This window comes from Medicago sativa, chromosome 2 (genome assembly GCF_051527215.1).
Source record: "Medicago sativa cultivar Bolivia chromosome 2, Bolivia_mono, whole genome shotgun sequence".
In the NCBI taxonomy this organism is placed as follows: Eukaryota; Viridiplantae; Streptophyta; class Magnoliopsida; order Fabales; family Fabaceae; genus Medicago; species Medicago sativa.
Window position 1 is genome coordinate 47,582,447 of NC_140750.1, and position 26,096 is coordinate 47,608,542.

The 26,096-nt window shown below is 33.7% G+C and overlaps 1 protein-coding gene and 1 pseudogene across 2 annotated transcripts; both read right to left on the bottom strand.

The window, feature by feature from the left end:
- Positions 1 to 3,123: 3,123 nt before the first annotated feature.
- LOC146946995 (protein MIZU-KUSSEI 1 pseudogene) lies at positions 3,124 to 4,832 on the bottom strand (annotated as a pseudogene). Its single transcript, XR_015026882.1, has one exon. The product of XR_015026882.1 is annotated as a protein MIZU-KUSSEI 1 pseudogene (transcript).
- Positions 4,833 to 5,743: 911 nt separating this feature from the next.
- EMB1187 (Protein kinase superfamily protein) lies at positions 5,744 to 16,547 on the bottom strand. The gene is made up of 11 exons (XM_085744748.1): positions 16,280 to 16,547; positions 15,690 to 15,781; positions 15,378 to 15,484; positions 14,263 to 14,368; positions 13,090 to 13,212; positions 11,689 to 11,780; positions 8,469 to 8,553; positions 7,464 to 7,569; positions 7,283 to 7,349; positions 6,195 to 6,287; positions 5,744 to 6,107 (listed from the first exon to the last, which is right to left on the bottom strand). The coding sequence occupies exons 1-11, from the start codon at positions 16,414 to 16,416 to the stop codon at positions 5,982 to 5,984; spliced, it is 1,134 nt and encodes a 377-aa protein (XP_085600874.1). The 5' UTR covers positions 16,417 to 16,547; the 3' UTR covers positions 5,744 to 5,981.
- Positions 16,548 to 26,096: the final 9,549 nt, after the last annotated feature.

Below are 26,096 nucleotides of genomic sequence, written 5' to 3' on the forward strand. Positions count from 1 at the left end.
TGTTGAGTTGGAATTGCTACTTCAGCTTTAAAGCAGCCACATAACCTTCTTTTAATGGAGTTTGATGTGAAAGGGTATTGTGAAAATGTTTTATAACTTAAAGGAACGATTTGTTACAACAAAATTTAAAGGTTTAACTCGTTAAAATCTTATAACTTAAAGATCACAAAATGCATTTTAATTATTAGTTTTTAATAACTTGACTAAGATAAACACTTTAACAACTATGAATTATTAGTTCAAATGATAAAAAGACTTTGACCCTTTAAATAAGTAGTCAGAAGGGTTCGATCTTTGGTTTTTGTGTATGGAGAAAAATCAGTCGGGATAGAAAAATTCACGTAATGTATCGCACAAATTTCCTGAAGGAGATTAGTTATTTTTAAATGAACATTTTGTCACAAGTCTTTCAAGCGGAGACAAAAGAAAAAGAGCAAGGGAGCTTTCACGGTTTAATTACAAACTGAATTATATAATGGCAATATTTTGAAGAGTGTATATAGGGGAAAGAAAGTGAGACATAAATGTTGGTTGAAAAAAAAAAATGAAGTTCCTATCACGTGGTTTAAAAAAGGAATCATGGTAGGAATGCAATCCCATCTCTATGCCTCTGATGGGATACAAAGTAAAACAATTACTTTCATCAAATTAAAGAGATTTTGAGAATCCACATTCATAACATAGAAGATAAATGCAGCAAAATTCTCATAGTGGCCAACAAGGGACCACTTTACAAACCATGAAACAAAACCACTAAGAAACTCAAATACCTCAAAGTGGAAAAGGAAAGGATAAATGTCATTTATATGTGATGTAATATATATTCCTTTTTTGAGAATGTTGTTAACTCTTGTTAGATAGGTATTGTTATTGTTGCCTTTCGTATTCTCTTTGATATATGAAAGTGTTACCATCAAGCATTTATGTTCATATTACTTTTGTATTAAGGAAGCTTGAAACTGAGTCATGAAACCAATTTCTAGCTATGCCTATGGTGCCTATAGGTGCTCCTTACATGGCTAAAATCTCCCTCATGATAGCACAAATTGTTAAAAAGGTGGCAATTTGTTTTTAGTGGTTTTCTAAGCTGTAACGGTAACTCCAGTTATAAATGAATATAGTTCATTTTCATTAATAACTTTTTATTTATTCTTTTTTTATGGTAGATGGTTGAAAATTGAATTGAATTATTTTGGTCTATTAATAAAATTCAAGGAAATGAGGCTTGTATAAATGACTCCAGCTACACTCTTGTTCAATTCATCAAAGCTATTTGAGACTTGTGTTGTGATATATGAAAGTTGCAGAAATGGGAGTTCCTTGCAGCCCAAAGCGCCAAGTGAGAGTTCTACTGGCAAATTCTGTTTTGGACTGAAGGGAGCTCCTAGTTCTTCGCTTTCATCCTTTTTATGTTTGATGATCTCTTTCAATTTGTCTAAGATTTCTTCTTGATTTCTTTTTTTATATGCTTTGATGTTTGAAGTAAATGTTGTTTTATGTTACAATAATAGAGATTTTAATGTCTCCTCTACCTCTGCCTGAAAAGTTTTTTCAAAATATGCAAATATAACAACCAACAGATCTAACATATGACACTGTTTATTTTTGAAGAGGTTGTGACACTGTATTTGTTTACTGTTTTTTTGAAAGGAAATATATATATATATATATATATATATATATAAAAGATAATTTTGCTTCCCTTATGCTAGATATATCCCTATTAGGAATTGCTAACCTTATTGTCACATGATTTAAGCAGACACATTTCACACAGTGTACCATGCATATGTATAGGCTATTTTGTGTGCCATACCATATAAGTACTTAGTTGTTGAAGAAGCTATTAACCCTGTTGTTCATTTAATTACTATTAATTCATTATGATATCTAGCAATTTTCTCCAAAAATATGATGTGTGTAAAATTTCCTATGACTATATTCTAAGGCTTTGTTTGCGAGTTCGGAAAAAAAAGGAAGGAGTTAGTGGAAGAAATAGAGGACATTGGGATGAAGGATTTTTGGGAGCTTATTTTGGGCTTATTTTTCTTTAAAATATAAAACCCTTCTCATTTGAGGAACTAAAAAATTGTATTGGAGGAGGATTTTGGGGGGTTTGGAAGGGTATATACGAATTCTTCAAATTTAATATATGTTGTTATAATATTTTTAAAATTAAAAATATATTAGTCATAAGCATTAATTTATCACTATTTCAAAATATATGAAAGATTTCTCAATTTTCCCTATATTTTTGTCCCCCAAAGTCTTTCTTTCTCCACCCCTCCAAACTCTCAACAAAGCCTAAGTATTTCTCTAGCAAATTTAGGCCAAATGATGCCGAAGGAAGACCCAGATTTAAGGGTAGATTTGTAACATGGATTTTTCATTGTATCTAAGGGTCAATTGTAAGGCAAACAATATACCCCTTTTAGAGGATAACACTCTAGAATCAGTCATGTACTAGCCTACTAGGTTGTTAATAATCAAAGAGGTTGATAGGTTCCATTAATCACATTATCTGCACAAAGAAAATAAAATTAAAAAAAATTGATTATCGTATTGGATTTGTCTTCATTTTTAAAACCATGATTTGAAATCCTGTGTCTTGTAACAATTTTTCGGTTAATAGAGGTCATGAATATCTCATCTGATTATGATTTTGTCTTGATATATTTCAGTTATAAAACCAAATTGCAAGAAATGTTCGGCCTTTATAACCTGAAACATGTGTATTTTTTACACTTCAATTTGCCTCTGACATGGTATTATGTAGGGTTTGAAACTTTTCGAATTGTATATGCAGAAATATTGTACACTAATTCAGCTTCTAGATTCCGAAAAGTTTTTTTACAAGCTCTGGACTAGCATTAGCATAATTCTATGCTTGAATTCAAAAATGAATGAAACCATACAATTTCTAACGAACATGATAACTAATTTTCAGTTCATGACTTCTTAACCCCCCTGTAATATAAATTCAAAAGGTCAATAAAGAGTAGAAAACTGCAAAATTACGTACTCTCTTACATATGTCTAAATTGCACTATGCAACTCCAATTTGCATCCCCAATATAAAGAATTTGGAGGTTTCTGCAATATCGTAACTGAAGTCACAGCAGCTACAACAGTATTTGTCCGTATTTTACCGTAATATAAAAGTTCAAAGCGTAACTGCAGCCATAACTTAAAATTATGGTCTCTGCATCTTTTTTACACATGAATGCAAAACACACTTATCAAAATTACAGATAAGAGACACAAACACATACAATAACGTACTTGATCCATGTCATAGAGATGCGACAAAATAATACTTCCTTCGGTCCTATTTATAAGAGACATTTTGGTCAACAAAAGTTGATGTATTTGGTCCAAATTCTTAGTCAGATACATTTTGTTGACCTAAATATTTCTTATAAACAGGACCGGAGGGAGTATGTTGGTTGTCGACGCCAATACATATACATTGCCTATGTTAAACTCTAAGCAAGTAAAGGCTGAGTTCAGGACCACCACTACCAACAGGGTTCATCATGTAGAAAGCTTCAGAGTCTTTTGACCCAATAACCCTCTCATACTTGGCTCTCATATACATGAGCTCACCTTCAAAGTCACCACCATTCCCACTACTTGGCAATGGCAACACACCAGCACCCATTGAAATAGGTTCCACAGCTTTCAATATCTTCCATTCCTCTGATCCACATTCATGCCTATATGCATAACCACATTTTCTTCCATTACAATAAGTCCTCCAAATTGGTTCCTCAAGCAACTTCAAACTCTTTCTCCCTCCTCCTTTCTTCTCACACTCCAATGCAATCCTCACCACTCCAGAAGCCATTTCCCTAACCAAAACACTTGTTGGTGTTGCTAGCTCAATTAAGAATGTAGGGCTCAACTTTGAGTCATCTTGGAAAGCAAAATGGACATGTCCACGACGGTATCCGAAAAGGGTGCCCACCATACGTGTGCCACTAGAACTGTGAAGTGAACGATTCTTTGTGAGAATTGTTAGTGCTGACTTGAACTTTGATTTTGAATTCTTCTTCTTTTCAAGAGCAGCAATTTCTAATGGCATTTGGATTCTTAAATGATTATGATGATGTCGATGATGATGAACCTCTTCTTTCTCACCACCAACATCATCATCATCATCATCCTCAGGAAAATGTGATGATGAACTTATGTTGAGTATTACTTCCTCATCATCTTCATCCAAAGCCTTCTTTTTCCAATGGAAATACCTTCTAGAGAAGGAGAAAGAAGAGTCATGTGGTGACTTGGCTGCCATTATGGTCTTCATAACCAAACAAAATGTAAAAAACTAACTTCTCAAAAGGTTGGTTTTTTTTTTTATAAGAACCACATGAGCATTATATGATCATCAACAGAAACAAAAGAGAGTAAGTAACCAAGAGAGGTTTTACAATATAATTTCTGACTTATGATTTAGTAGTAGTTTGCTAGTGTGTTTAAAAGGGTGATTTTATCTTCATCATTGTAACACCTTTTTGTCAAAACAATATGACAAAAGGAAGGTAAGCGGCCACCACCTACCTTTTAGGGAACAAGGATTTATAGATTTTGAGGGCAACAATAAATCAGAATTGATATGGACAGGTAAAGTTTGATGATTTTGTTGTGTGTGTGAGGTGGAACTATAAAAAGTAACATTGTTTTGGTGTTATTTCTTGATCAAAAGAAAAGGGTAGGAGGAGGGGCTTGACTCGTTACACTGACTAGCACTGGAGACAGTTAAAGGCAGGTGAAATCACACCTACCATACCCACCTTGGAATGGAATTGGTGAGGGATAAATACAACCACATAATATATTACCTGCATACCTAAACATTAAACTATCTTGAAAATTTTCATTGTCAATGTTTATAGGAATCACTTTGAATTATCATTTTCTGTATTTTTTATTTTTTATGTTGTATCTTTTCTATACTTCTAAAGACTTTAAATTATCAAAAGCATTAATAATTTATAGAATAACATACTTCGAATTAGTACAAAGGGTAGACTAAAATAATAATAACTAGTGCACAAGTCCTAACTCAACTAGTAAAAATGTCGAAATTGTTAGATCGATAACCGAAGTTCAAACCCCATCTTCTCTCGTGTATGTGATCTTCTAAATGTTTTGTCATTTCATCTATTTATCAAAACAATAAAAAATAATAATACTAACTGTCTATTTTGTATATCTTTTTTTTAGGGATTCTTGAGATCACTTTTAACTACTATTTTTTAACTACTATTGTAACTTAAGGCATAAATTATCTAAAAGTTATGATACTCAATTACAATTTGTCATTGAATGTCTTGAATACTATTTAAACAAATATGTCAAGTTTCATTTTTTTTTTTTTTTGACAAAAAAATATGCAAGTTTCTAAAGAATATTTTTTAAATTGTTAATAAAATGTTAAGAACCTAAAATATCGAAAAGTGATTTTAAAAGCAACAAATAAGCACAAGCACCATCAATTGTGGGTTTATTTTCCTTGTGGTTGATCTTTTGTCATTATAATTGTACTTCCCTATACTTATCCTTCAGTCTTTCACTAATATGAATCCGAATTTCCACATCATAAAGAAAGGAGAAAGGAAAAAAAAAAACTAATTTTATATCACTTAGAAATGCACTGCCGAACAAATTATGTCATCTGAAATGACAATGAGATGAAAAGTAACCATATCAAAATTTGTAAAGATCACCACAATACATCTAGAAAGAATGATAGATCGATTTGAAAGCCTAATTTTCTGGATTACAATACAACAATAAGGAGCTACCAGAGCTCAAACTAAAGGCCTAAATTTGCCTTGATCGTAGTGAGCGCATACAAAAAATATTTTACACAAACATTTAACTACTTTTTTTTTTATCAGGAAACATTTAACTACATGAATCAGGGTCTCGTGCTACAAACTTGACATACAACCTTGATGAAGTAGAAACTATCTCTACTCATTCCTTTCTAAAAGGTAGGATAGCGCCATCGATACAAGCTTTTCTTTCTGCCTTTTGTACTCGTTGTATCGAAGGAAAAAGTAACCAAGATAATCAAATTCTATTGGGGACATCTTTGCCTGTTTATTATGCAAAGAAATATCAATAGCCATGGATATCATTTTAATAAGAAAGCAAAACAAGCATAAAAGAAGAAAATATATTACCTGAATTAGCCCCCACAGAGACCAGAAAAGGTGTGAGGCCAGTGCATATGTATTTACCTCAACATACAAAGTTTTAAGATCATTCTCAGACACCTGTATTATGAATTGGTATTAAAGATCTTATAATACAGCCGAAAAAGAAAATAACCTATATTACAGTTATATAGTACACAAATAATTTACATGCCCTCAAGTGGAACAGGGCATTCAAGTCTCAGTTTTGATTCCCACCGGTGCCAATTTCGGTGGACTGGTCCATACAGAGCTTTGCTCTGGCTTTAAACGGGGCCCCGCAAATGGATGGTGGAATTGGACCCCTCAGATTAGTCGTTCCTTGGGCTGGATACCGAGTTTTCAAAAATATGTGTGCGTGTCTGCGGGGGGATGTGGGTGTGTGTGTGTGTGCATATAAAACCGAATCAAAGAAAGAAAACCTTAAATCACACTTGAAATACTTAAGTAAATTCAAATTCAATAGCATGAGAGTTTGAAGTCATTTGGAAATTAAACAGAAGGATTTTTTTTAATGTAACCAAAATCACTAAATCGCAAGATTTATGTGTGTACTCTTAATCGATGAAGGTAAGCATAATCACAAAATCTTAATCTTTTACGATTCAAATCGGGATTCCACCCTATTCTACAAAAATAGGATTATTTGTGTGCTCTTAATCGTTGAGGGTAAACATAATTGCAAAATCATAAGACTTTACAATTCGAATCGGGATTGGTAGGAGTAGCAAAATATCACCACCACTAGCCAAGTAAATTTTCCAAGTATCAATTTGAGATTAATCCCTGACAGGTCAGTGAATTTTGTAGCAAGTATGAGAGAGTTTGTCAACTTGACTCCCCCCCTCCCATACCCAAAAGTCAAAATAAAAAGACAACTTACAAATGCTAACACTGAAGTGGTGTTTTAATCGTAGACAGTAAAAAACCTAAATAAACACGCGTGACAGAAAAGATGATGATCATGGCCATAGTTGATAGACTATATGGATCTCGTTTTACGGATGCTTGATAATCTGGAAACAATGAAATAAATTGCATTTTTAAATATTAATCCCTTTCACTGTGATTATTACCTCTTGAGGTCTGTCTGGCTGTAAGTAATGCCTGAAGAAATGATATTGTTCGTTCATATTTGGGTACCTGCATGATAAAATATTGAATAACTAAGAAATTAATCTGCATGATAAAATGTTGAATAACTAAGAAATTAATCATGACCGAGTAAAGCAAGAAAAGCAAGCATAAATAACTTACAAGGAGTAATCACATTCAAAACCAGCATATTCTGCAAAGTGATTCCCTATGTCATAGCCTCTGTAGTTGTATGATGCATACTCATAATCAATGAAGTAAAGTTTATCTGGACATTTGTCAGAACAAATCAAAGATTAAAACTTAGATTTACTAATAAATAAATAGGTTATCAAACCATTCTCTCTGGACATGAGAATGTTACATTATTTCTGATGCCAAATGCCCCATATTCCAGAAGTGTGTTTGTCTCCTTATGACTTTATTATAAACTAATAGAATAAATTAACATCATAACTTTCTGTTATCAAACAAACTTGGTAAGCTTTAGATGATCATTAATCTAGTATAGTCCATTTTTCCGGCTATAAAATAACTCGTCAACATTGAAAATGGTAGAACTAATAGAATAAATTAACATCATAACTTTCTGTTATCAAACAAACTTGGTAAGCTTTAGATGATCATTAATCTAGTATAATCCATTTTTCCGGCTATAAGTTAACTCGTCAACATTGAAAATGGTAGAACTTATACCAAGCTCATGACCCTACCTTTAAGGTGACTTTTGTACTCAACCATTTCAAAACTATTGAAGAAACACACACATACTACTTGTTTTTAACAGACAATGCAACACCATTACATTTTAACTTGCTCACTGCTCAGTAATAAGTAATTTGCCGCATGTGCTGACTCATTTAGTCATGTATTTTCAAGTTTCAATAACATCAACACAGTCTAGGAAGAAGAATGGCAAAGGAAACATAGAAATAAATATTTATTGTTTTGGTAAACACCGAGATATAATCATACTCTCAAAGGTTCATATAAATGCAACATACAAAAAATGGCAAATATAAGAAAAAACTATGAATAGAAAGCATCTAGCAGAATATGTTTTAATGTCAGCGGTAATTTCTACAATAAATTAATGAATAAATAAAACTAAAATATACAGCAACAAGGTGGAAGCATAACTATTACATTATTGAGGTATGTGGCTACCTTCTTCATGATTAATCATTATGTTTCCAGAAAGCAAGTCATTGTGAGAAAAAATTACAGGAGATTTGAGACGATCACACAACACCTGTTGCAAAATAAAAAATATATGTATGTCAAGAGAACATTTTTTACGAATATAGAGTACATCATTCACTGCCACTACTTCATCCATTTTAAAGAATTTACCAAAGCTTATTCATAAACTACCATCACAAAGACGAAACTGGAAAAGAAGGGGATGATATGTTATATCCCTAAGCCTGACACTTGGGCATGATAGATCTACTTCATGAATGGATTTATAATATACTTTTTAATCCAATTTCTATTTATTTGGTTTTCAATGAGATAGAGTTCTTTGTTATTACATGACTCTTTCTTCTTTTTGGGTACTATTATTACATCTCTGTTTATTCATAATTAAAGAGAGATATTGCAGCAATTTTATCGTCCTGCAATCAAACTTTCACATTTTGATTGATGTAGGAATCGCTAGAGACAGAGAAGACAGCAAATGGAAGATGAAAGAAGCCAGTGTTGACACAGAAACCTTTCCTGTGGCTACTTTCTGTGCATGTAGACATAAGGCAAGCTAGCAAGTGCGTAAACACGGCTTGAAAACAGACTTCATGGTGCACAGGACCAAAATCCCCAGTCTTGTGTCCACACTCAGCCTCATAGTGACAACTATAAATAGATGGTGGCAGCTGAATACTCACAACCTTGAGGTAGGAATTCAAAGGAGCCAATTATAGAGTGAACATAACTAGTTTTTGATTCTCTCAAATCTTTAGTTTAGGGATTTAGGATTCTCAATCTGAACTTTCTTTCCCGGTTCATCCCATTAACTTGAGTTTTTGTTGTCCTATTGATTGATTGCCTAGGAATAAAACTTAATATTTGTGTGATCATGTAAATTCCCGAGCTTAATGGACATTTCAATCAATATACAGAAAGTGTTGGGGATTTTAGTTGAAGTATTGAAGCTTAACTACAAATGTGAACATCAGATATTTGGACTTCAAATAATGGCTACTTGTAAACTGTGATTTTTTGTGTGCTTGTGTTTCAGCTCCAGCGGTCACAAGTTTTATGTTATTTTACTTTTAATTCCGTTTTGTAATAAATATCTTGGTACTTTACAATCAGTCTAGAATTTCTAGCTGGTAATCGGAACCACAACCTAGTAGGAACAAAACTCGACTCATCCACATTACTTGTAGGAAGGCTCGATCAGCGGTGGCGGAGCCACGTTGTCAAAACCATTATGCCAAAGAAGCTCAAATCAATTCAATTTTAAGATTTCATTCTCTATATATCTTCTCTCTAACCCTAAACTCTCAATCAAAAAACCCCACAAAACCTTCCTCCACCAAACTACTTGTCGCTGACATAGGTACCAACACCAATCTCCACCGAGACCACCCCTTTCAACAACATTGATAATGAGTTGATTATTTGACAATTTCATAACATGAAATCGTGCAGATGATTACTGTAGAGTATGTATATAATTTTTTTAGTACAATGTATTTTTTTTAATACATGTTATTTTTATATATTTTAATTAATAATTAAAGTTCAAACGTTTGAACCCCAAGCTCAGGGTCCTGACAACGTCATTGTCGAGGAGGGATGGTCTACAACACAGGAGGAGGGGGTGTTAGGGGTTGTGCTACCTGTAAGGGTTCATGACTTTGTATTTCTGAATATTTCTTTATAGATATTTTGCATGATATCGATACCAAGTTATGCATATATAATATTTGATGAGTTATGTTTTAATTATATTTTGTTATATGTTGATAGTATGCTTATGCGTGTTGTTAATATGTGTCTTGTAAATAGGCTACAAATAGTCGTGGAGTTCGTGCTAACAATTATGCTTTGTTTACTTTGTGATGTCTATGTGTTGGCTACTGATACATTTCAAATTATATAAACGGAACACATATTTTACACATTCAGCTTATATAACTGAAATATGTCAACATAAAGAATTTCAATGTTGCTAAAAAATGGTGTCATGAGGGTTTGACATAGTTTGTATTACATAAACTGAAATGTTAAGTTATTCTGGCGTACTATATGTCAAGCTAATAAAATAAATTATTGGATGTTATTTATTCGCAAAACTCTTGGTTATGAGTTTTGATAGATTTTGGATTCTATAATCCAAAATTTCATTTATATACGCATCAAATTCTATAATCTGAATAGAGACAAAAAAAAAAAAAAAAAAAATAGTAGGAAAAAACTTATGGGTATGAATATGAAAAGATGCTCTTTAGAATGAATTCAAGGACAGCTAATGCAAAACAAATTTCTCACATCATTCTAACTAGTATGTCATATAGGTATCATACCTGTACAAAGAAAGATTTGCACATAAAAATGTTACTTGCACGATAGATTTAATGTGAGAAATATTAATCCATAATTTGTTTAAAATTTATTTGCTTAAGAATAATTAAATAACAAAATTAAGGTGGTGTCCGGAATGATATCTACAAATTCAATGAAAATGAAATTCAAAATAAAAATGACATATCCTTCTCAATTGTGTGCATGTCTACATGCATTTAGTTTATTTTCAGGGTTATTTTGGCCATTACAACATTCAATGCCATCGCACTCCAATCTCTCTCTTAACCTATTTGCACTATGACTGTAGGCTGCACAACTGGATTTGATTGAGAAAGATGTGTCATTTTTATTTTGAATTTCAGTTTCATTGAATTTGCAGATATCATTCCCATTTTGACACCACCTTAATTTTTATTTAATTATTCTTAAGCAAATGAATTTTAAACAAATTATGGATTAATATTTCTCACATTAAATCTATCGTGCAAGTAACATTTGTATGCGTAAATCTTTCTTTGTACAGGTGATACCTCTATGACATACTAGTTAGAATGATGTGAGAAATTTGTTTTGCATAAGCTATCCTTGTCTTCATTCTAAGGAGCACTTGGTAATTCCATTCATCAGGGAACTTTCTACCTTAGCCCCAGTCTTAATGTAGTTCGAATGTTTAGCAAAAGTGATCAAAAATTTAACAGGACAACAGATTTGAAGAGCCAATCTTAAATCTAAAAGTTTTCACACTTGGTGAATAGGATTGGACTTATACTAGTAATTTATTTATTTATCATGCATTACAAACAAAGTAATATACAAACATAACGGCTAAGATAAATAAGAAAAGAATAAGCACCTGGAGCTCATAAATTTCATCATGAACTTCCTTGAATGAAACTGTCTTGTAAGTCTTTTGCTTTTCATTATCACCAAATTCTAGAACAGATGCTGCAAATGAAAACAAAAAGTTAAGGCAGCTCAAATACTATAAATACCAACCTTTAAAGATATATGATAGGAACCTGAAAGGTCAAAGTGGATTCAGGAATGGATAGAAAAAGTTAGATAATAAGGTGGCACTAATTGTCATGTGAATGGGGAGAAGAAAAGGGATCTAAATCATCCATCCACGTGGCATTGATAGTCATGTCAATGGGGTTATAAAAGACAGGAAAGCCTAGAGGATGAGGCATTCAGAAAGTTTCTCATGAGTTGTTTGGGAGAGAAGTTCTCTCTGGTCTAGGAGCTTATCTCTGGTAGGAGTTCTCTGAACTCTGGTTTATCATTTCCTCTGTTGTCAATAGCGGCCGCGCCACCCGCTATAGTGGAGCGCAGCGGAAAAAATCAGCCCACTGCTCCTAGCCGCGACGGAGCGTGTCGTATGTGAATAGTGGTTAAAGCAGCCCGCTATTCAGCAGTGCGGGGCGTATTCAATGCTGCCAAAGCGGCCGCTACACACACACACACCACGCAGAACGATGGTTTGGTCCATTACTTTAAACCGTTTAAGGGTGGTTTTGTAATTTTTGAAACGTTAACTTCATGAATTTTAAGTAATGTTTAAGGTATTTTAGTATTTCTTTTTGAACAATATGGTATTTTAGTAAAAAATATATTAGTGTCCGCGCCACAAAATAGTGCCCACTACGCTCCCCGCTCCCGCACCGCACCAATTTTTGAGGTGGCTGCGCCGCGCCGCATTTCCGCTTTGACAACAGAGATCATTTCCTTTTCAGTTTTTCCACCATCGTAGAGCTCTTAAGCTCACCCATCTACATTCAATAATACAATTTCTTTTTCTTGAATTTTGGGGTTCTATCATATACATTAGACTATGACAAAAGAAAATTGCACAAGGTAACTCTTTATATTGATAACCATTTTAATATACTGATCAAGTACTTTGCAGGACTAGGGAGCAAGAATAACAAATGCAAGGACCTTCCAAGAAAAATATGGGGACATTAAATAGATGAATTCTAAGCCAATTAGGCTAGCCACCCAAGAGAATCCTCACATAGGATAACAAATCATTCTAATATCATAAGCTATTTCTCTCAAATTTGAAATCAGGGGAAGTGCTAAAATTGAGGCAAAGCTGAAGGGAAGCTAAAAATTTAGCCTACGAAACATAGCTGAAATCCTACAACTCATCGACACAAATCCAATTCACCTTAGCAAAAATTACAGAAATAACTAAAACAAAAGAAAGAGAAGTGATCAAAGTTCATATTAGTTATAGGGAAGAAGAAAGAACCTTTCTCAAAAAACTTCCAGATATCATTCCATAATTGGGGTTCCTTAGAGCCTGGAATTTCCACACCGTGAAATTTTTGCAGTTGTTTGGCTATTTTGGCAACCAGTTTTGGTTCTCGCATATCTGCCATTGGGGAAAAGCATTCAGGAAACATTAATTAGGTTGTCATTCTACAGGTCATCAAAAGTGTTAAAACAAGTACGTAATTATTAAATGAAAGCCAATATCATACTATAACTTACTCCATATGATACTTAATTCAGATGTTTCAAAGAAACAATACTGTGTGTGTGTGTGTGAGAACTTGGAAATGGATTAGAAAATAGGGTGGACAAGCTCGCTACAAGCAAAAGCTGCCCTCTGTAAAACTGGAAATGCAAAATACAGGAAACAAGATAAACGGAATTATGCAGGACAGAATATCACGACTCCAAAACTATTCCATCCTACTCAATCCTTGCCTTCCTTCCCTCTCCTCAATGCATGACAACATTATAACCTTCCGAGTCTCTTCCAAATTTCAACGAACCACTTTCTTTGGTATTTTATTTGCAGTGGGTACTTTCCAATGCTCTTCAATTCATCTGTTTCATCTTCTTCCTAACAAATGCATCCCCGCACTTCTATCCAACCCACTACTCCTCAAACCAATTTTCATTTTTCTAGCATAAACATGATCTACATGGCTATCACAATATTGTTGAGATTTAATTAAAAAAGTTGGCTTAAATAACAAATTGTCATAATATGTATTAAGTTATCATGGTCGATTGTTATGAGAAAAGACTACAAGGTTGGGGAAGACAAGCTCAAAACGATGCAAGTTCATCCAGTAAGGAATTTACCTCAGGACTATGGCGTTCTAAAGTTAAGATCCAGGCACCAACTGGGTATAAATTGAAATCGATTCAGAAGGGTATTTTCGGTACATATCTAGTGAGCAGTTTACCACAGCTCTAAAGGAGACCCCTAATATTATCCCTAGATAATAGATATGCTGCATTCAGTAAAAACGAATTTCCATACGTACAATGCAATATTGGATACGTATTCTCTGTCTAGTGATGCTTAATTTTCTTATAAATATTATCACTAACACCAAAAAAGCGCAATCTAACAAAATCTATGTTGCCTTTGTCATTTGAGCTGAAAATGAATTTTTTAAATTTGTACCTGATGGAGCAAGAGTATGCGCATTAATAAAAGATTGCACTATGCCATTTCCAAATATTCCAAGCCACTTAGCACCAAATCCTGCAGCAGTGATGTATTTGATGGCCTAAACACCATTTCACAAGCAATTACAATAAAGAAACTTCAAGTAAGCTATTTAGTATGTTAAGAGATGCAACTAATCTATCCCATTGCAAGACTTAGTTCAAGAATCAATTAAAATTAACCATTAGAACTCATATTTTCCTCTGATCAAATGAAAAATGGTTTCTATTTTCTCATTTTAGGCAAATAAACAAATATTTGCACCTATATAACTATAAAATATATATGTTTATGATAATTTTGAATTTATTGGAAGTTCAGGTTGTTTATCCCTCTTCATAATCTTTGTTATTGTTGTTATTATTATCATAATTTTTAATCTGACCTTATTAAAGCATATTCAGGAAAACGAAATCTGCAGAACATATTAAAGGCATTGATACATCTATCTACAATGAAATACATTTTAAATTCTGGTTCCGAAAAACTAAAAGCATCTGTAGTTTTTGTTATGCTGCATCCTCTAACTTAGAAGCACAATAAGTCTCATAAAACTAATTTCTGCTACTTCAAAAAGAAGGGGGCCTAAAATACTCAAGGATAATGAGCCCTCTTTTCCATAAGCCGCAAAATTGTAGGCCCCATATATGAAGGAGGCCTAAAGTTGGCCCCCTTTTCCATTAATCTTTAAAAAAAAAATATCTCAACAAAAAAAACTATTTTTTTTTTAAAATAATCTAAAAAAAATAATAAAAAATGGGAAAAAAAAAATTTCCAACAAAAAATTGAAGATTTGAGTGGGGCCAAGAGTTGTCCCTCAATAGGGCCATCAATAAAACAACAAAAGTGGGGCTAGGGCCTAATACAGATTCACTCAAAAGGGGGCAAAAAATATGGGGCTTTTCAATACAGTGCATTTTTGACAGCTATAAACATAGTATTCCGAAAAATATTACCACAGGCAACAGAAACAAAATCAAAACAGCAACATCAATACAAAATAATGGCAACATTTGATTCAAAGTAAACCATGTTTTGTACATAAAATTGCAGTACATTGTTTAACTAACCTGCAATTCTCGAAAGCGATCAATGATATGCTCGGTGTTGGGGCCATACAATCTGATGGTTATAATATCATCAATAGAGTCCCCTTGTTTAACTGAAACCTTCAGTACTGAAAATAATGAAAAAATTATCAAATATCAACTAGTTTGAGGTCATTGGTTCTAATCTACCAACTAATTATTACAAACACTTTTCATTCAAAAAATAACATCACAAAATACCCAGGATGAACAAAAAGTAATAATTAAGCTGGCAATTTTTCTGGATTTAGCAAATAACAAATTAAAATGAGAAATTATGAGAAAAAAACTCACATAAATTTGTTATGCCTCCAGAAATTTTCTCAACTTTAAAGCAAGAATCACCTAAACTTGACCAGGTCTTGAACATGTCCTTGCACAAATTACTGCATTCAAAAACAAAAACAAAAAATAAATAAATTTCTACAAAATAAACATTCAATTGCAAAAACAAACCCCAAAACTAAATAATTCAAATTCAAGAACAAATTACACAACCCATTAGTCCAAATCAAAGAAATTGAAATGTTACTAAAGATTCCGCAATAACTAAGTAATTAGAATCTTTGACACCAGAAATCCTAGCTTAGGCCACTTGGGTCCGCTACGAGACTAATTCTCAAGTCGACAGCCAAGCAATCATTTTTTTTTAAGGTCTAACCAATGCCCGGGGCACCAGTTAACATTTCCCTTTTTTTAAACCGGGACTGGGCTACCTTCCAAATTGACGACTCGAGGAATCTAACTGGTTTTTTTCCTCGGAGAAAGTCATGTTATCAACTCTCCCAACACCGTGCGGGTAATTTTATATACAAAAAGTGAAAAAATTTGCAAAAGGAAGTGCAGGAAGAAAAGAAAAAGGGTTAAGAGAGAGAGTTACTGACATGACGAGAGGTGTCATTTGAGGAAGGGAAAGAGAAGGATCAATGGAGAGAAGAGAAGGAAAAATCTGCGAAGCGTAATCATTCCGAGCTTGTTCTGCGATTTCAACGGGATTCCAGATCTTAACTTTTCCACCCATTATTAGTATTATTGATTATTGAATCGATGAGAAAGGTTCAGAGGTGGAAGCACAGAGAGAAAGTGAAGAGTTTCTTCAAGTATGATGTATGTAAAAGAGAAGAGAATTTTGTGAATGATGTTTGTGAGAATGAGAAAAGGAGAATGGTGTTTATTCGGTTATTCCTATTCTGTCTTTCGAATTGGGCGGTGTGGTGTCCAATGAAATGATCACTAGTCCTACAAAATGAAATGACCAATATGACCACCACTTCTCATTGCTGCAGTCGGCAAATCCTGGCAGTCACGTGTTTATTTTTTATTTTATTTTGGGATAATAAATATGTTTTTTATTTTTATAAATATATAATTTTTCTTTTTAGTTTCTTTTAAAAAAAAATTAACTTTTAATCCCAGTAAAATTTTCAATCACTATTTTTTGTCCATAATTTTACGGCAAATGGTGTAACTTTTGGATTTTTAAATGAAATGTGTAGAATAATATTATAAAAATAACTCCCAAAAAATTTATAACTTTTTCATAAAACATGAATTCAAAATGAATTTTTAACCGCAAAATAAATAAAAATTCATATTTAATTCATGTTTTGTTAAAAAAATCTAATTTTTTTCGATAATTTTTTATAATATTGTAAAATTTTATGCAAAATTTTATTCAAAAATATGAATTCTACATATGAGTTTACTTAAAACGAGAGATCAAAAGTGAAGAATGGAAACTTTTAGGGACTAAAAGTCGGAAAAAAAATTAGAGGGACTAAAATCAAAAGTTGATATATTTATAAGAAATGTAACAATGCACAATATCGAATAACGAATACGATGGTTTAAGAAACAGAACAATGCGTAAACAGAACCCAGCTAGAAAAGGTTTTCCATTCAACTTCATATACAAGCTATCACTTGAGTCCCTCAACTAATAGCTTGGGGGAAATAGTTTCGGTATGGGATAACGTCCGACCACTACTAAGATCCAAAGCCCTCCTCATACAAGTACATAAACCAAAGGTGAACAACCGACATGGTCCTTAGCATGGGAGTGCATGGACCAAATGTGAACAAACCAACATGGTGTGTGGCAGAGAAGCACACGGACCAAAGATGAACAACCAACATGGTCCATGGCACAAATAATCCAAGGAGCAAACACTCACAATTGTCCTTCAAAGGATTACAACTATCCCTAAAAGGATCATGATTGTCCTTCCACAATAGCTGTATAGGTAATGGTGCAAGGGCAAAAACCCAAACATCCAATATAAATAATGGCCCAAGTGTTTGGGGTCAGATACACCTATCGTCCCACATCATTCACTGATTTGAGTGTCGTAGCACGTACAAGTTCACCACCCCCATTCACCTAGAGAAGTAGGTCATTGGTGACAGAGAAGAAGGGAATAGCCGATGAAAGTGTCCTAATAAAAGGTCATTCAACTCCATTCCAATAGAATCATAATTCAATTTACATCATTCGACTTACAATTGATCTGTTGACACCAGTCGACTTACACCAAATTTTAACCATTTAATACAATAGATCATGTGGTTTAAAATATTCAAACAAAAAAAAATGTGAGTCCTCTTTTTAATATGTCCTCTTTTCAAAAGTCATGAGAAATAGATGTAATTTTTTTTATGACTAAAGTTGATAATAACATAAATAAACTAGAAAATTTTTTTATGAGAAATTAATGTGAAACTAAAGTTGATAATAACATGGCCAAATACCTCCCTGGGTCCTTTAAGTTTCACGTTTGTAACAGACAGGTCCTTTAAGTTTCAAAGGTTACAAATAGGTCCTTTAAGTTTCTAAGGTTTCAGATAGGTCCTTAACGGAGGTTGATAGAAAGGACCTATCTGAAACAAACTCGAAACTTAAAGGACCTATCTGTAACCTTTGAAACTTAAAGGACCTATTTGTTACAAACGTGAAACTTAAAGGACCCAGGGAGGTATTTGGCCTAATAACATAAATAAACTTGAAAACTTTAGTCATACTAGTTGTCCTTTTTTATGTAAAAAATGCATATATTTTTTAATGAGTTTATAATAAATCTTTTTAGCACTTATGGAGATGCAAGAGAGCCTTCTAAAAATTAGTTTCATTGTTGAAAGTCTTTTACATACATTCATGAGTCGAGTGTCCCTTTATATCACTCAATAAGTGTTCAACATAGTAGCTTTTTTTAGAGGAACATAAATAGTTTTTTTTATCAACCTTTCATTATCTTTTATTTCTTCTATAACCTTTTGTGATAAATAAAGGAAAACTAGAAACAACAATACAATACAATTATATTAGTCGGAAATGAATCTTTTTATGTGACAAGAGAGCCACTTAAATCTTCACCTTTCATCATAAAGAATAGAGAACAAAGATTTAAAAGAAAGGAGATTTAAGGGTAGAGATGTGGACACATGAAAAAACATGAGAGAGAGAAAAATGAAGACCAATTTCCATAGTAGACAATTGGAAAAAATCCATTCCAAGGATATAGTATATATAAAATGTCTTTAGTTTACCCACTAGGTAAGTATCTAAGATAATATGATTTTGCCAATTTGTCTTGCATTTTATTTCATTTGCAGCTTTTCATGATAGATTAAGGAAAAACCTAATATATATAATATTTTAAGGTTTCAACAATGACAAGTTTGTCCTCTAAAAATAAAGAATCTTTCAAATAGTAATTAAAATCGTAATTAACAACTAATTATTTTTTATTAAATTATTTTATTCCAATAAAGTGTTTCTCTCTTTTATTGGTTCTTAAACTAAGTTTACATTTTCTTTTATAAAAAAAATTATTAGTTTGTGATTCAAGTATCTAATTTAATTTGTATATGTTTGTTTCTATATCATGTCATAGATGAAGCATATTAAGATTGACAACTCTAATTCAGCCGAAATAGACAATAGTAAATTGCTTAGTTTCTAAATTAAATTATTTTAGTCGAATATAAGTATGAATTTAATGTTATAACTCGTTTTAAGGGAATGCTGTAACCCCGACGACCCCGACTTTTATTTATTAAATAACAAATATATTAAATTAAACAGGTTCTACACATGCTCAACATTTCACCATTTTATAAAACAAAATCATAAGTAAAACAGGGGACTAGTTTATCGACTTTAAATAAGATAAGTTAAGGTCTCAACACGATAGTAAAATAAATCAAGGTTCCAAAGAAATCAACTCCAAGAAAAGAAAATCAACCAACAAATAAAACCACCGACCCTAGTGTTACAAATCAGAGCACGTAAATCGTCTATAGATTTTTTTCATAAATAAAATAAAATAGAAGAAAACTTTCATCCCCACCTTCCAATTACCTCGCAGCTAGAGTCCTCAACCTGAGTATTTGTACCCCACGAGTACAGGCACCACAACAACAACAATAACAATAAAGGGGTGAGAGTACAATCAATAACATATATTTAGTACACATAAATAACATCAAATAATGGTAGTATTTAAGTCTTCAACATTTATGTACATCATTCATAATTCTCACCAATTTAACATCAACAATTACACATCATTCACAACACGCACCGTGTTCAAACATCATCATTTATATGCAAAATGCACTTAATTCCTATCACATATATGCATGTGGTACCAATTCTACTAACTAATTTTTGTATGTCAGAGTTGTGTTACTAAACATACACTCACCAATCTCACCAATTTTTCTAATAATGATATGATGCTTGAGAAAAAACTCACCAATACGGTATATATGTCACCATAATTCATCACCATTTCACAACATATATCTCACCATTATTCATCACCAAATTCACAACAAATGTCTTGCCAATATTTTCACACCATTATACAAATTATATCTCACCAATATTTCAACATCATAAACAAGGAATATCTCACCAATGTCATACCCCAATTTTTGACCTAAAGACTTACTGTCACATGTCCTATGACCCGATATATTCTTCGATTTTTCAAAGAAAATTTCGGCAGAGAGCTATTTTAAAATACCTCTTTTTTGGTTCGATTTCTGGACCCTTTTTTTATTTTTTATCTTTAGTTTTTCATTTTAGTTAATTTCCATCTTTTATTTTTATCCTTTTGTTTTATTTTAGGTTATTTTATTTTATCTTTTTTATTATTTTATTTTCTTTATAATAGGTCCGAAAATAAAATGTCCAAGGTCCAAAATTTTCCAAGTCAAGTGTCAACTTTCACATTCCTCTTTTAAAATTCACCATTAAACACCATTCAAATCACCATCAAAATCCATTAAACCAGTTTTCCATTTTCATCAACCTCTCCACCTATAAATAGAGCTCTCATTCCTCACAAAAAGACACCAAAAGTTCTCTTGAGTTGTCAAAGAACTGTTCTCTCTTCTCCCTCGTTTAGCTTGTGTTGACGAGCTATTCTTTTCTTCTCCCTCTTTTTCTGTCCCTTCGGAATTTTGTCCCTTCGGTTGTCCCTTTCTATTAGTTTCTTTTATTTTCTTACGTTTTAGCATTTTTTGCGTTTCATTTTATTTCTATTTATTATTATCATTTACCATTTTAATTATCGTCATTTATTTTCCACCAATTAGAATGAATCTAGGTTCAATGTAAACAATATAAATGAGAAAAGTGTGTGTGTGCGCGCGTGCGCGTGCGCGCGTGTTTTTTTTTATTTCTTTACCACTTTATATATATCGAAAAATGCAAAAAATATATATTAGGGATTTTGTGGTGATCCAACGTCACTACAAAAATCCGCGCGCTTTTATTTTTATTGCTCCGTTAGTTTTATTTGCATTTATTATTCCAAAACAACAAAAACATTCAAATAACAAAAATCACAAAAATATTTTCATAATAAACCTTGATTTTCAATCAAGTGATCCCATTTTTATTTTATTTTCTTAATCAAATGTTAATCAATTTAATTATATCTTGAGTCTATTTTCTTTTAATACTAAAAAACACAAACCAATACTTATTTGCCACTTTGGCTTTTCTTCTTTAAAACTTTTTCAAAACTAATAAAAAATACAAAACAAATCAAACGGTAATTTCTACCCCGAACTACGAGGTTTTGATCCCTCATGGGTGCGTAGGCAAAAGACTTGTCCTTCCAAATCAACTAAAATCAATTTTCTTTTTCTTTTTTAAGTCACCATCCAATTCTATTTTCTTTTCTTTAAAAGCAAGCAAGATTTAACCAAAAATTAAATAAAATCTAGAGGTTCTCGTAGAGTACTACGAATATTTAGGGTGTTAACACCTTCCCTAAATATAACTAACCCACGAACTCTAAATCTTTTAAGGTGGTAATTTGAACTTTTTTTTCACTTTCTTTAAAAAATAAAAAGTTCAATCGTGGATAAAAATAGTGAGTCAATGCTAATCAAATAGCCTTGATCTCCAAAAAATGACGCGACAGAAATGACGACTTCACTGGGGATCTCCCCTAAGAGGGTTGAGCCTAACTTGACTTTATTTAAATTTTGTGCTATAACTTGCTTAAAAATAAAAACAAAAATAAAAGATGGAAATACGTGTATATATGTTCTCCCTTCTTCTTTCTTCTTTCTTAACGTGAGTGGTGAGATAAGTCCTAACCCGGGCTTAAGGGAAACAATAAGGTAGGATAGGGTATAATCATAGTGTCATACCAAGAGCATTCTTGCGCATTGTGTACATGTGATATAACCCCGCTCGGTGGAGGCCTCACGGACGGTAGTACTCTTGTTGTCACGAGCATTCGTGTCAGCGTTATTACTTTCAATGTGAGTGTCCCGCGAAGTCGAGGACCTTTAGAGTTACCTTTAACCCATCTTGGCCTTTTTAGGGCGTAGTGCGGTGGCTAACCAAGAGCATTCTTGAGATTAGTTGATACACGATACTACACTCAAACGAGACTTTCTTGCGAATGTTATTAGACCAGGAGCATTCCTGTAACCGATAACATCCAGAAGGGGTTGTAGACTTTGAGAACTTGGTAGAACCCTTGTTACAAGTACAATTGAAACCATAGTCCTTACCAAATGGCGTATTTACCCTCAACTCCAACATTATGGACTTAACCTCGCCATGTTTTCACCGTTTGTGTAGCATAATCATGCATACATGCATTCATTCATAAAAACTTTTTTCTCATTAATATCAAAGGACTTAGATAAGTTCTTGTAAACATCGGAGGTGTGGACCTTATAAAGAGGGACACCAAGGAATACAATTTCAAAAGTCTTAAACTAGACCTTAGCTTTGTTGGGGACTTTGTCTTTGGCTTTGCTTGTATTCTTAAGGGAGCTGTTTGTAATATTTCAAATTATCAAATGAAACAATGTTCCTTATGATGTTTACAATTACTTTGACAAGTCCTTCGATAAAAAAAATGTGTCTATTTTTTTTGCATAAGCATCATACATCATTTTGCATTTCATAGTCTCAATTCTGAGTCTCACAAATTTTTCTTTTCCATAAAAGGTCAACCGTTTCAAAAGTGGTCTGACTGTCCTCGTCCAAAGCCAACTCGCACCTACAACACTCGTGCAAACAAAAAGAGAGAACGTATCAGTTTGAACAAGAAATCCACGAGCATTCGTGAAGAGGTAACAACACTCCAGGCCGAGTTAGAGAGACTGAGTACCCTGGTTACTTCACTGGTAGCTTCGCAGAATCAGCCGCAGTTCCAACAAGGGCCCGAACACCAACATCAACAGCAGCCTCAACAACAGGCTCCAAGGATGCATTTTGACCCAATCCCAATGATATATGCGGAGCTGCTTCCCATCTTGCTCAAGGAGAATCTTGTCCAAACCAGAGCGCCTCCTCGGGTGCTTAACAAGTTGTCGGTTTAGTATCGATATGATCTCTCATGTGCCTTCCATCAAGGAGCACTCGACCATGACATCGAGCACTATTACGCTTTGAAAGCCGAAGTCTAAAAGCTGATTAAAGTCAATATCTTGCTTTTCTAAGATTGAATTCGGACGTGCAAGTTAATCCACTGCCGAATTATATTACCTAGTGTTGTGACACATGGAGTGGGTAACCGTAATTGGGTCGCTGTTGATGTTCCTTCCATTGTTTTTTGTTCAAATAACGTTTGTTTGTTGCTTTTTGCTTTTCAAATATATCTTTTCGTTCTGCCCGAGACGAAAGTGAACTTGTTTAGGGCTTTTTGCTTTAAGTATTTCCATCATTGATAAAAAAAAAAAGTCGTTTTGATCCTGGCTTTGTTTTTATTTTTTGCTTTTTCTGGAAAATTGTAATACAAAAAACCAAAAAAAATCTTTAATGATTTCCCAAATATCTGCATACAATCATTCACTTTCTAAAATCAAACATAAATGTAGATTACACATTGATAAGCTCGTTGAACACATTATCCATATACTCTCTCCCGACTTTGAGTTCCCTTTGTCCAAGGATGAGATAATGAAGAGATTCCCGACAAAGATCTCTCGCCTACTGGGGCATCTTAGCCGTCAAAGCTGCAGACAAAATATCAAAGAAGAAGATGGCTTTCATTTGCAAAGACTGGCACGAGATGCTACCATTTGCACTTCATGAGTATTGTACTTTAGTACAGACTTCAACAAGGGCAACCCCCTTTTTTCTTCAGTATACAACATGGAGGTCATGCTTCCCGTGGAGGTCGAAGTCCCGTCAATAGGGGTTCTGATGAAATTCAAGCTTGCTTGAACTTAAATACATGACGACCTTGTACAACCATATCAAAAGTGGTTGAAACAAACTTCCAACAAGAAGGTCCGTCCCCGTGAATTTCAAGAAGCAGACTTTGTGCCCAAAAAGGTACTATCTTTCCAACTAGGCTCCAGGGACAAGCGGACGCCTAACCATGAAGGCCCGTGTGCAATGACTCTTGTGACTACGGATGGTGACAAACACACATGTCCTATGAATGCCGGTACAGTCAAGAAATACTTTTTCAAAAAATAAAAGCTCGATAAGTCGCAAACCTGAAAAGGCGGCTTAAGCAAAAATAAGCGTCTCGGTGGACTGAAAACCCGAAAGGGCGGTCTAGGCAAAAATTAGAGACATGAACAAAAATGATTATCCTGATAGATTGAAAACCCGAAAGGGCGATCTATGCAAAAGTTAAGGATCATGACAAAGTAACTACATCAGGTCAGACACCATCCACTTGGGGTACCTCAACTGTCAAAGTACCTTCGATTTAAGGCATCTACAAATCAAAGACTTGGAACAGGGGAAATTCAAAGTTGTTGGGGAGAATAACAGTTGTTGTGTTCAATGTACCTTCCCATATATTTACCATTTTCCAAACTTTGCAAAGAATCGTGGAGCCATTCCATTGGCAGGTCACCACTCAATTCATCAAATTTGAGCCTGTGCCCATTTATTTGGAACTCTCATTTATTCTATTTGCAAAATTTCTTCTATTTTTGATGGCAATACTTGAAGCAAAAATTTTCAAAGTACAAAACTTTTTATTACATCTTTTGAAAAGTGTGAACAACAAACACACTCTCTTTGAACTCATGAGTAGATGAAGCGTACATCGGCATCCGCCTCGAGAACGGTTACATTCCGGAAGAGAAACATGGCTAAGCATTATGGAGAGGACCTCTGCTTCGAACAAGATGTTGTCACAGTCCATGAAATACAAAAAATATATAAACAAAAAAGAGCTCGCTAAGCTGAAAACCTGAAAAGGCGGCTTAGGCAATAGAGAGCGTCCCGGTGGGCTGAAAACCCGAAAGGGCGGTTCAGGCAAAAATTAGGGGCATAAAAAAGGAATATACTTCCGGTGGACTGAAAACCCGAAAGGGCGGTTCAGGCAAAAGTTAGGGATTTTCAAAGAAAAACAAAAGAAAAAGCATGACGGATGAGGCATACCAGTGGAAGAACACTTTGCGTCGGTTTACAAATGGCGACTTCTCCCAGACTTTTGGTTAAACAGTGGGCTTTATCCCCAGAAGACATCAGTTGTTACCTTGTGCCGCCGGGCTTTACCTCGTAAACTACTCGATTTGTTCACAATAATATGATCTCCAAGAAAGTTTGCTGAGCGTTTGTACTACGATGTCAGTCTGCTTCTCATCTTACATGTCCTGCCTCGTTTCATCGAGTTCGCCTGTCATATACAGTCACACAATCATATTGTTGTACAATCGTACATTTATACATCCATACATTCATACATTTATACATACATGCATACATTCTTGTATTCTTACATTCATACATTTATACATCCATACATTCATACATTTATACATACATGCATACATTCTTGTATTCTTACATTCATGCATACACAACATCATTCCTACATTGTTGCATCAGTCACCTAGAGCTTTTTTTGGCTGTATCCTTTCAGTTCGGTCCTCAATCATTTCAAGTGGCAAGTTCTAACAAACGAACAACTTGTAATCATAATTTTCATCAAAAGTGTCATCCCCTGTGTGTTTAGTCAAGAGATGTCACTAACAGTGGCGTATCCAGGACCCTGGACCAGGGGGTGCAAAATTATTTAATTTTTTTTAATGACTAATATTATTTTTTAGGGAACTAAAAATTATTATATAATAAATTCTTTCATTTAAATAATGGGTATTAGAGTAAGAACCGAAGTGTCTCCTAGGGATCACTCGAGTGGTGAAAAAATCGGCCTTAAATCTAAAGGTTGGTTCTAGTCACTCCTATTTTTGAAA